Source organism: Somniosus microcephalus, chromosome 12 (assembly GCF_052327205.1).
Source record: "Somniosus microcephalus isolate GS21.2 chromosome 12, FLI_Smic_1.0, whole genome shotgun sequence".
NCBI lineage: Eukaryota > Metazoa > Chordata > Chondrichthyes > Squaliformes > Somniosidae > Somniosus > Somniosus microcephalus.
Window position 1 is genome coordinate 62644473 of NC_140998.1, and position 12541 is coordinate 62657013.

Sequence of the window (12541 nt, forward strand, 5' to 3'; positions counted from 1 at the left end):
GCCAGCTCTTTGAACAGGCTATCCAATTAGTCCCAATCCTCTGCTCTTTCCCCATAGCCCAGCAAAGGTTTCCTTTTCAAGTATTTGTCCAATTATACTTTGAAAGTTATTACTGAATCTGCTTCCATCATCCTTTCAGGCAGTACATTCCAGATCATAATAAATTGCTGTGTAAAATTATTTCCCCCCCTCATGTCATCTCTGGTTCTTCTGCCAATTACCTTAAATCTGTGTCCTCTGGTTACGGACCCTGGAAACAGTGTCTCCTTATTTACTCTATCAAAACCCTTCAATGTTTTAAACATCTCTATCCAATCTCCCCTTAACTTTCTCTGCTCGAAGGAGACCAACGCTAGTTTCTCCACATAACTGAAGTCTTTCATCCCTGGTACTATTCTAGTAACTATCCTCTGTATCCTCTCTAAGGTCTTGACATCCTTCCTAAAAATTTAGTGCCCAGAACTGGTCACTACTTCGGGTGGGGCTTAGCCAGGGTTTTATAAAGGTTTAGCATAACTTCCTTGCTTTTGTACTCTGCCTCTATTTATAAAGTCATGGATCCTGTATGCCTTTTTAAACTTGTTTTTTAATTTATTTATTTATTTTTTAAACTTAAACTAATGCTGCTGGGAATGTAGCCCACATATCCACCAGTGATGGAACAGGAATGAGTGAAAGTATTTCCAGTCTCACTGAAACCAGCTCAAATTCATGCCTCAAGTAGAAAAGTCTTACCCTGATCTTTGGCTCGCCTCCTGGTTTATGGCTGGTTTGTGGAGCATCTGTATCCATATCAACATCAGCCTGGTCATCAGCATGTCCAAACAAAACCAGGGTCCATGCTTTCAACCCAGCCTGTAAACGAACTCCCAAGATCCTTTCAATCTACAAGAACAGTTCAGTTAGTGAATTCTCAAACAAAAAAGATTCTTTCTCTCCCTTTCCAAAAAAGTTCTATATACATCCTCTAGCACCATTTCTGGTTGTGGCAGCTCTTACCTCAATATCCAGCTTGTTGACCCAGATTGGCAAGTTGGAATAGGAATGGAGGTTCAAGTCATCAACTGCTTTCTGAACACGGTTCAGGATTTCAGAAAATACTTTGTGATCATATACGCAGGTTTCCAATGAACGAACTTCGAGGTCTATCTTCTCTTCAATAATTAGAAGATCATCCACCTGAAACATTGGTGCACAAAAACTACATCACTGCATCCATTTAATTTAATTGATTTTCTGCAGCAGCTTTCTCACCTTTTTAGCTAGCATTAACTGATATACAAGTTCTGAAGAGTCAGGGCTCGTCAGTCTTCAGCTACAAATTCTACACCGATATAGTTTGCAGAAATATTTAACATTTAAATTAGGAAACATTGGAACAAAAAGTGATTAGCTGTATTTAAAAATACACAACTATCCTAGTGCACAAGCAACAACTTCATTACACTTGTGCACAAAGAGCAACTGAAATTAAAATAGACAAACCTTTTCCTGGAAGCTGAAAACACTCTCTGCCAAGCGCTGTACATAAGGATCTAATTTGTAGGATTCCCAGACCAAGGCGATTCCTTCAGCTATCAAGCCCTGTACCTCCCTCTTCAGGCCAGCAACCAACAGAGATATTGAAATTCGTTCTTCTACCTTCTCACATGTTCTTTCATAGGTACGAACACTTTCAATCAGTGAGATAGCAAATGGATAGAGCTGGTTAGCTTGGTGAGCTTTGTTGACAATTGCAAGTGGAACACGGAACCCAAGCCATTTAAGATTGCGAACTTCTTTGGAAAGCGTAATAATCTCAGGCAGAAAGTTCACTTTCAACTTCAGAACATTCCCACTACGACCACGAGCACGTGTGCTTTCTATAGTGAAGATACGACCAGACACTCCAAGGTTGCGCTGCTGGACCTTTCTTGCCCAGTCATCAAAAATCTCTTGTGTGTTAAGCTTCATACGAAAACTATCACCATCTTGTTTGAGTTTCTGTCCTTCCACATGATTCTCCCAACCCTTACCGAGAACATCTTCTACACGTTTCATGTAGGCTGTAAGCTGCCGGTCAATCTGTTTTGCCCAAATGATTGACCCAGAAACAGGAGGTAAGTCACGGACATGACTCATCTTACAAGCTTGGCTCTGTGGGTACTGCACTTTGAACTTATCATGCAAGGCTTCAATATCATCCTTCACACGTTGGATTAGCTGTGTCTGGTATTCACGAATAGCACCTCGAATGTGAGGACGAACAAAGAGAGCATTAAATCTAGAAAATATTCTAAACATTTCATTGGCATTTTTTGCAGTGCCAAGCTGATCTCTAAGGCGGGCTGTAATACGTGTTTCAACTCTGTCAATTCGCTCATCATAGCGCTTCAGTGCTGCTTCCCAAGCTTCAGTTCCTTCTTTGGAAACATCTAACCCATCAACCTCCTTGACATTTTCATAAGCAAGGTTCACCTCTTCAATAGCATTTGCATCAGCTGCATCGAATAGAACTTCTGCTACTTTCATGTCCTGGGGTTCAGGCCCTTCCCCGTGGGACTGCTGAGCAACTGCAGTCACCTTTAAAATTTGAAGAAAAAAAAACCAATTTAGAATTACAATTGTATGAAATTATCTGCAATAATTACTCAAGTGGAAAAACCACATAATACTGATGTGACAAAGAATTGTTAAACAAATTTTTTGTAGTGTGTCGAATAGGGAAAAGTGTTTAAGTTAAACTTTACATAGATGGGATAAATGTGGTTCAAAAATTGGCTAAAGCAAAAGTTTCCTTTGCTGCTTTTAAATTATGCGAGACTAGTACTAATGTCTCTCAATAGAGGTGAAAACCCCAAAATAAACCTTGCCAGATTTGGATGAATTTGGGAGTATTTGCTATTACTGGGAATGGGGCACCTGAGATTTGGCAAAATTGGAGATTGAATGTAGCATTTGGATTATTGCCGATTACTGGCATTTCAACCGTGAGGAGCAATGAGTACACCCTAGATTTGGTTGCATTAGTTTGTAACTTTCAAAGATCTCTGCAAACATTAAACTGGAGTGGCATTTTTCCTGCCCTTGACCTTCCTCAAAGTGCACTGCGCTTGAGTTGCAACAAGTATGTAATCAGAACAGTGGGTTCCCCCCCCCTCCCCTCACACAGCCCAATTTTGGATACAGATTTTGGGACACAGCCTTACGCACAGATAAAACAGCTTACAAGTAAAATAATAGTTAATATTCTGTAAAGAAAGAAACTTCAATGAATGATGTCTAAATAACCAAAATAAATGTGTAAACACTGAATAAACAAGGAAGCTGCTTATGAACTTTGGCTTAAATGTATTTGGCTACTTAGTCAGAACCTATGGATGCGCTTAGCGTCTCAACGTCTGATTTCAAAACAATCCTAGTGTCTTAAGTCATTTATAATTGCTAAAATATGAATTAAACTTTGTAGTCGCTGCATTGTGAAGTTATTCTAGTTAATACACTGCATCATACAATCCCCAGCTCCCACTGGTTAAGGCTATGTATCAAAAATTACCTGGGGTCTAAGAACTCTGACAATAACAGCCCTCAGTTGTTCATGTTGCCGCCTGAATTTTCTCATCTGATCAAGACGAGCCTGCAGCCTACGATGAGCAGGATTGATACGCCATACCATCTTAAGATTCTCTTCTCGCTTTCGTTTAACGATATCTCTAAGCAAAACCTGAAGCTTCTCATACTCATCATCCCATGTCTGGAACACTTCAAAACACGCCACCATCACCTGAAAAATAAAGGCTCCGTATAAAATTCAATATGAATATAAAATATTTTCACTAAGGTTACATGTGAGCTTAGAGAAAATGACATACAAGTTGGCAAAGTATGAAAAAAGTCACAAAACTTAATATAAATCTCGTTACCTTTTCAAATTCTTCATAAGCAACATGCATCAATTTCCGTGTTCCCAAGACTTTAAGCAACTGGGAGCTTAGGTCCCTCGAAATTGCTTCCACTAGTCTCAATGCTCGCTGAATAGGATATTTTGTGTTTCTGATTTTTCGCAAGTGAGTGAAGATTGCAACTAAAGCCTGCCTGATTTTATCCAGTTCAGTTGCAGACAGCAGATCATTCAGCGGGAAATCCTTCATCAGGGGATTATAGTCATTTACTGTTTCCAATGCCTGTTTAAGTCCTATTATTTTAGAAAAACATTAATACCATACAATTAAAAAAAAAGTCAAACATCTTAAATTCATTAAATTTATATGCACATGTCTTTTATTTTAAAAGACGAGACTTAATGACTTGCGACCCAATCTTCTCAATAATTCTTTCAATATTGACAAATGTCAAGTTTTCAGACCTTAGTGATCATCAAATCTAACTATTTTCAAAATGCTCACCTGCGCAAAGCAATAAAATTAGTTGACTTAAACATCAAAAATGACAAAGTTAATCAGTTTATTTTCTATAAATTAATCTTCATAGATGTATATTTTTTCTAGTTCTGGAAGTACTATGTAACCTGCCATTTGCTGTACCAATAATCAATCTAAGAGCAGAAGCAATTAGGCTCCTATTTAAGTAGATTTTTCATAATACAAAAGGGGCATTACTGATCAAAAACCACAGGGATGCGGTTATTTCTATTGTTTTTAAAACCAACTCTAAGACAAATGATCCAAATATAGCCAGTTACAGATTTGTTTCAGGCAGACAGAACACGGAAGATGACTTTTTAAGAATACAAATACTTAACAGTTAACCCCCATCGTGAAGATTTCCTCAGGACACTTCTAAAGTTTTAAACAGGAGTAAAAAGAACTTTCATGGAAAAGCATTTAACAAACCATAACGATGATGAAATACTGTTAATGGCAGGGGAAATTAAGTTATACAAATGAAACCCCTTGTGGACACTCAAAGCTACTGTACAGCCTTTTCAGAGGTGTCCTTTAAATGTTTTTCATACGCAAGTGTATAAAATTACTTACCAGTGTCAGTGTCAAAGCTCACAGTGGCATGAAAACGTTTGCCATGTTTGAGAATTTCTAAAGTCAGGAGCACTTCCCCACTTTCTCGTTTCTCTTGAATGCGATATAGGGCTCTTTCCAGATTCAACCAGAAGCTGATTTCTTGTAGAGCAGTCCCTGAGGCAGGATCACGGTCAAGCTTGGTTACCTACAAATAAGATTAGTATCAGTACAGGCTAGCTTTATTTAAGATTTTAAAATTCCTTTGATGTTGTGTGTGGAACTGGGTTGGATCAGAAAAAGTTTGATAGAACTGTGGCTATAATGGCATGTTCCATCAGCACTCAGTTTGCAGGAAGTGATGCACACACAGTGAAGAAACTGGAAGATGCAGAGGTGGTTGGCAACATAAAGAAAGATGTCATCTGCATTCTACTCCCCTAGCCTGTACCACAGACAAGGGTTCATTTATACACCTTTGACATCACGTTCCAATGGAAGCATATCGTGATCAAATGGTTGGGTGGTTTCTCAAATAGCATCACTAGAACATGGTAAATGACTTGGTGTGGAAAAAAAAAAGGCAGAAGCACGTTGTCTTTTTTCTGGGGTGGGAGGAAAGACAAGAAAAAGGGCAACATTGAAGGTTGAAGATTCCTGAATCGCAACACTAAAAAGAATATGTTGATATAGGTCTTTCTGCTTTGCAAGAGGGAATATAGGGGAAGGCAAAAATTGAGGGCTGGTGTGTATGGGCCTTAAAAAAAAAAAAAAAAAAAAAAACATTTTGGCCAACAAGGTAATAGGTTGCATCTCAATGGCACGGTGGAAGGGATTGGAGAAAACTGCAGATTGGAAAATAAAAATCTGGGCACTAGATGGCAGTGAGTTCATGCACTACTGCAGCTTAGAATCAAATCCAAACAAGACTGATTAAATTAAAGCCTTCTCTGCTAACTACAAGGATTTGATATGAAGTGAGTTTGGACAGTTTCACTTCAGTTGCTGGTGGGTGTGGGTCCACAACACAAAATTGCAATCTTGCTGGGTTTGGGGGGCGGTAAAGGGGACAAAACATTGCTGGTGTGGGAAACAGGGGAGAAAATTTACAATGGTTTAGCAAGGGGGCCCTTTTCTGAGACAGGTAGAGAAAGCTTTGCATCTAACTTGACATGGAAATTAGCGATCCTGACACAGCGTGGAGAAAATAGTGTTCCAATCCCCTAGCTGACAGTGACTAGCAGTAAAATTAATTCCAAAATTTAAATTAGGACTAGGGAGAGAATTTTACCACCATCCTGAGTGCTGATTTAATATTTTGAGATAAGAGCATTTTTTCATTAGATGATTATTGTTAAATAAACTGTAATATGTTCATTCTCAGCATCATAAGTTTCATATCAGGTCGTTAAAAGCTTTGTTACTTTTTAGGGCTTCACCAGATATTCCTCCTGTTCAACATAAAGGACTACTCCCAAAAGTGAACCTTTGCTCTCAACAACCTAAAGTGCGACCTTATATGCACAAAATGTGGTAATACACCACTGTCCAGGGTTGAACAGAAACCCTCGTTACTGTAATTAACTTGCTAAAATCAACATGCACACTCTGGTGTTCTCCTAGCCTTTGGAAAGAACACCAGACACCATCTGTTAGCTGTAAGCCAAGAAATCAGGCTCATTAAAAGTTAAAAAGTAGCAGACAAAGCAGTACAATAGATTTCATTTGATTACAGAACCCATAATTACACTTCAAGTGCAACAATAAAAAAGGCATGACAACACTTCTCAACTCTATTTTATACTAAATCTGGATTACCATCCGTTACATGAAACTACTGAGGTTTTGCTTAACCAGTAGTCAACATATTTATCTCCAAAATGGCTGCAGTACCACAGTACAGGAGGCCAAAGTGTTGCATCAGACTGCCCAACATTAATAGTGTACAGAAATATTCCCATTTGCCGAGTTCAGCTTCAATATCCAACACTACCATAAGAAAATACTACTAAACAGCTGTACATTTAATTATGCTCTATAGTTTTTAATTCTCATTTATAAAGCACCGAACATAGTAAGATTTGATTAACTCTTACCTTCTGGATTTCTCGAATCCAACGGTTCACACCAGACTGCAGTTGGTTGAGGAAGGTTGGATCTTCCACTTTATCACCAAAGTCAGTGACTTTGGGTTTCTCCCCACGTTCATAGCACTGCTTGGCTAAATTGGTTATGACTGCATGGATTGGTAGGCTAATCTCTGGGATCTCAATGTTCTGCTGCAGATGTAGAAGACCCATTTCCAGCTCTGCAATCTTCTTCTCGACAGATGGTGCCATTTTATCACCATCCCTGGTAAAGCAGAGAACAATAATTATTTGATGGAAACAAAAGCATTGAAAACAAGATACTTTAACCATACATTCTCTTCCTTTTGAGATGCTGCTACAATGAAACAGAGGATACCGAGTGTCTACGGAAGATGTCCCATGGATTTTCCCTTCACAGCTTAGTTTCAGGCTTTATGAAATCAAAGTTGAACAGCCTTTGCTCATCTTGTTATTACTCAAAGATCAGCTGTACTGATTTAATGGAATTTGATCATAATTGTGGTTCTATATGCTCATCTTACTGTGAAATAAAGCAATTTATTGATTCATATCAAGCCTCGTCTCACCAAGTGCTTCCTCAGTCTGCTGGAGAGATTTAAGTTTTGTTCAAGAGTCACAAAGGATCAATGAAGGGAATGCAATGGATGTTGCCTACATGGATTTTCAGAAGGCGTTTGACAAAGTACCACATAGAAGGCTGGTTAACAAAATTGAGGTTCATGGAATAGGTGGGTCAGTGGCAGCTTGGATGAGGAATTGGCTTAAGGACAGAAAACAGCGAGTTGTGGTAAATGGCTGTTATTCAGACTGGAGGATGGTAGACAGTGGTGTTCCCCAAGGGTCAGTGCTGGGGCCACTGCTGTTTTTGATATATATGACCTGGATATTGGAATACAGTAGAATTTCTAAATTTGCAGATCACACCAAACTTGGGGTGTGGCAAACAGTGATGATGATCCCAATCAACTGCAGCGGGACACAAAGGCTAGCAGAATGGGCAGATGGAATTTAATACAGAAAAGTGTGAGGTGATGCATTTTGGCAGAAGGAACAGGGAGAGGCTATATACACTTAATGGCACAGTTTTAAAGAGTGTGCAGGGAGAGGGACCTGGGAGTTAATGTGCATAGGTCCCTGAAGGTGGCAGAACATATCGAGAAAGTGGTTAACAAAGCATATGGGATCTTGGCCTTCATAAATAGGGATATTGAGTACAAAAGTAGAGAAGTTATGCTGAACCTTTATAAAAGCGCTGGTTAGGCCACAACTGGAGTATTGCATCCAGTTCTGGTCACCACACTTTAGGAAGGATGTGAAGGCCCTCGAAAGGGTGCAGAGGAGATTTACCAGAATGGTTCGGAGGATGGGAGATCTTAGCTACAATGACAGGTTGGAGAAGCTGGATTTGTTTTCATTAGAGCAAAGGAGGTTGAGGGGTGATTCCCACTAGTTAAATGGTACAAGGACTAGGGAACACAGATTTAAGGTTTTGGGCAAGAGATACAGGGGGGGATGTGAGGAAAAACTTTTTTTTTTTTTTTTTTTTTACATGCAGCGAGTGGCGAGGACCTGGAACTCGCTGCCGACAGAAGTGGAGACACTCAATGTTTTCAAGGGGAGACTGGATAGGCACTTGAGGGAAATAAACTTGCAGGGGATAGAGCAGGGGAATGGGACTGAGAGCCAGCACGGACTCGATGGGCTGAATTGCCTCCTTCTGTGCCGTTATGACTTATAGTTACATCCCCAGGTTTCATTATCATACAATTAGATATAGGGCATTGAGAGAGTCAACCTCCGTAGAACCAAGATACTTAAACCACTTACAGGAACAAATGACACCACTGAACCCAAGAATGTGTCTATGGAACCCCTGACTTTGGAACAAGCCGTAACATGGAATATACCACCCTAAAAATCTGCAAAGGACTCTTTGAACTTTCCAATAAGAGCAGTCCTGCAGAAGCCTCAAAGTAGGGATGGTAGGCAAGATAAGACGACATGGGAAGCGAATGCCGAATATCAGACAGCAATCAGATACCAATCTTAACTGTTTGTTGGGGGGGGGGGGGGGGGAAACGCAAAGAGAGAAGCAGAGGACATCAAATTGAGAGCAAGGCTCAAGCAGTTTATAAAGATCAACTATATGCCACATTTTGATTACTCTTGGTTAATCATTACTTTTTAATACTGTGGAGATGGTGTGCAGCATAATTTAATTTTCAGTTAGTTTTGCCAACAGCATCTGATGCCAGACATATGGATGTTCCTTATAGTCAACATGCAATTAACTTTCAAACTGAAGGATTAAACATTGTGATCACACTGCAAATCAACCATATATTTGCTGGACTTAACATCTACATACAAATGTAGAAGCATTATACTGCGACATAAACAAGTACCTGTCAGCCTTGCCAGACTCTCTAATGTACGACTTGAAGAATGGAGCCACTGCATTGCTGATAATTGAATGCAATGTTTCATATGGAGAATCTTCACTTAGTGTTATAACACGCAGCTGAGATGAAATTGGTTTATCAGCATCAACAACTGGAGTACGCTTGATGAAGGCCAAGCTAGAAACAGAAACATTTTGCAACTGAATCTTAAATGACTAGATTATGTATAAAGATACATATTCAAGCTCAATGAAATAAATACAAGAGGTTTGTTTTCCCAAAAGCAGATTAATCTCATCAGTATGCAAGTAGGGCACAAATACTAATGTAACTTCATAATTAACATACAAGAGTCACTTGTCAGCAGTACACTTGAGATCAGAGACTGGTACTTTGGCAAATGCTATTTAATATACACTCAAAATGGTATTACATTTTGTTCAAACCCAATAGGTTTGTGACAGTGAATGCATTGAAGACTGTTTAAATATTAATATTGCATATGCAAATTAAAAATAGATCCAATATTTAGAGGGACTACTAAAATAAAATCATTGAACTTAACTGTAATTTTGGCCAAACAAGACCAACCTGTACAAATGCTCATAAATCCAAAACTCAGTACCTGTTAGACTTAAGTCCATAATGAATATCAGTGTTAATGTTGTAAGCAATGTGCTCCTTCTCCTCTTCCCCTTCATCTCCAACATCCTCTATTAAGTAAACAATTGTTAAAATACATAAAACTGATGACATCTATGGGGTAAACAATTAAACAATTTGTTAAAAAAAACAATTTTATGGTAAAATTTACATTTATATAATTGCTTCAGATATTTTTTCCAAATGGTACAAGAGCAGTAAGCACATATTTCATGCAACTATGTCATACACAGGTGCCAAGGACAGGATGGGTGCTTGTTATGTAGAGACAAAAGATCACCCACAGCTGTGCTCACATTCCTCCTGGTGGCCAGCTAAAGATCTGCACTGACAACGCCCCAATAGACAGTCTCTTCAATCAAGAAAGAAACATATAAACAAAGGGGGGGGGGGGAGAAAAAGAGTGGACAAAATAGAATTCCAGAACTAATGTTTAAGGATTCAGAAGTGTGTTTTAACAAGAAACATCTATATTCACTGTATGAAGAGAGGTTACTTCAACATTTGACTAGCAAACATAGTGCTTCTTTCTACAGGCATTCAAAAAAAAAATGACAGCTGAAGTAGTTCCCCCCACAACTAAAATCTACATAAACTTAAGGGTGTGACATTTGAAGAGTTAAAGTTCTTTACTGTACAAAGCATATTTACATGAAAAATTATAGATGCTCCATAACTTGCATGTGAAATCACTGAAAATGTTACTGTTCATCTATGGATTGGATATTCATATTTTAAAAGCCATTGAAGACTAAGACAAGATCCAGTTCAAGAACACTGCATTGCAGAAGAATCCTGACCTAGACGCTGTTGTGGTATGGTAATTTGGCACTGCGTACGAAGTAGCATTCAAAGTATACATAACTCAAGAATCCTTTATAACTAAAAAGCGATATAATTAATTCAGATCCACTCCATAACAAGTGTTTGCACAGAACAAGTAACTGAAATTCAACATTTCCTTCTGAACCATGTTAATCTGTAAATACTGCCAGAAAACACTACCGCATGAAAACAATTTTAACATTTCTACCAAATGCACTGTTCCAACTTCAAATCTGCCCTCCACTTCAGCATTTTTCAAAACAAGTCTAAACTGTGATTTGTCTGATATTTTAACATTTGTTTGTGAATAGACTAGGAGTTATCTCGGTAGGATAATGTATTTATCGAAGAAGCCTGCACACAATTGCATGTTTTGAAAGCGATCATCGACCACTCCGATCTTTATAAAGCGGACACCACCAATATGTCTATTAAGAAATGTAGAAAATGGTGCGTGAATCAATCTCGCGAGTTGTGGTGGAGAAACACAAGTCCATCTGTATACTGACTCAGCTCAGAAGCAATTGATGGAGACAAGCGCTTATGCGTCAATTTACAATAAATTCCCTCTCCTCCCACAATCACGGCTTCGTCCTTGTAATTATTTTAATAGCATTAAATACTAAGTTTAAACAGAAATTTAATCCAATGCTGCTAAAATTATAATTTAAACATGTGGGGGTGGGGGGATCATACATTGCTCAAATCAAAAAACAAGTTTTCTTTTTGTCTTCAAAAAACACCGTTTTCCACAGCTTGAACTGCAGGAGAGGGAGGAACGAGGGACATCCGCCCCGAGGGAGACCTTGCAGAGCTCGGCAGCTGTCACAAGGAGCGGCCTCTGCAGCAACAGCCTTTTGTTTGCTGCAGACCTTTATCCACTCAAACTCCGCGTTCATTTTGCTTTAGACGCCTCACCGGACCCTTTACACAGCAGCTTGGAAGGGAGCCTTTCCCTTCCTCGGCCCCGGCTTTCTGCCGTCCAGCTGTCAGTTGGGTGCGGCCGGCCGGGTGGGGGAGGAGGGTGCAATCGCGACCCATTCACGCTACACCCACCGACCGACCCTCGCCTCGCACAAACCTTTCAGGGTGGTCCGCTCGACCAGCACCGTGTGCATCTGGGGGTCGGAGAGGAATTTTTTTATCTGCTCCACCGCGCTCTTCTCCTCGAAAGCCGTTTCCAGCGCGGCCGGCGCGTCGCCGCCATCTTCCAGCAGCAGCGGCACCAGCTTGCGGATGTGTTTCTGCAGCAGCGACACGTCGGCCACATTCTGCACGGTCACTTCCAGGACGGCCGTGCCGTCCTCACCGCCACCTTCGGACATGGTGAACGCCGGCTGTCGCACTGCGAAGTGCCCGAGCACCGCCGAGCCTCAGTCAGTACTGCTCCCGACCCCGCCCAGCGACTAAGACTAGTCCGCCACCTCACGTGACACGGCGGGGATGAGGTAATGCGGCAACGCACTGCCCGCTGGGAGTTGTAGTCCGCGTCGCCCAGACAACAATGTTCAGCCGCCACTGTCACGACAGAGGAAAAACTACAACTCCCAGAGTGCACGGCCACATCCGCAATCTACTGCCAGGT

The 12541-nt window shown here is 40.2% G+C and overlaps 1 protein-coding gene across 2 annotated transcripts in view; it reads right to left on the reverse strand.

The window, feature by feature from the left end:
* The window catches only part of dync1h1 (dynein, cytoplasmic 1, heavy chain 1), a 104904-nt gene extending 92595 nt beyond the window's left edge, over positions 1 to 12309 (reverse strand). For both annotated transcript variants that reach the window (XM_086002965.1, XM_086002966.1), the window contains exons 1-10: positions 12038 to 12309; positions 10094 to 10181; positions 9472 to 9645; positions 7052 to 7307; positions 4977 to 5163; positions 3903 to 4174; positions 3536 to 3763; positions 1486 to 2562; positions 1000 to 1179; positions 736 to 885 (exon numbers count right to left, since the gene is read on the reverse strand). In XM_086002965.1, the coding sequence (XP_085859091.1) occupies positions 736 to 885; positions 1000 to 1179; positions 1486 to 2562; positions 3536 to 3763; positions 3903 to 4174; positions 4977 to 5163; positions 7052 to 7307; positions 9472 to 9645; positions 10094 to 10181; positions 12038 to 12281 (2856 nt within the window). In that variant the 5' untranslated portion in view covers positions 12282 to 12309. The remainder of the gene's footprint in view (positions 1 to 735; positions 886 to 999; positions 1180 to 1485; positions 2563 to 3535; positions 3764 to 3902; positions 4175 to 4976; positions 5164 to 7051; positions 7308 to 9471; positions 9646 to 10093; positions 10182 to 12037) is intronic.
* Between the last annotated feature and the right edge of the window lie 232 nt (positions 12310 to 12541).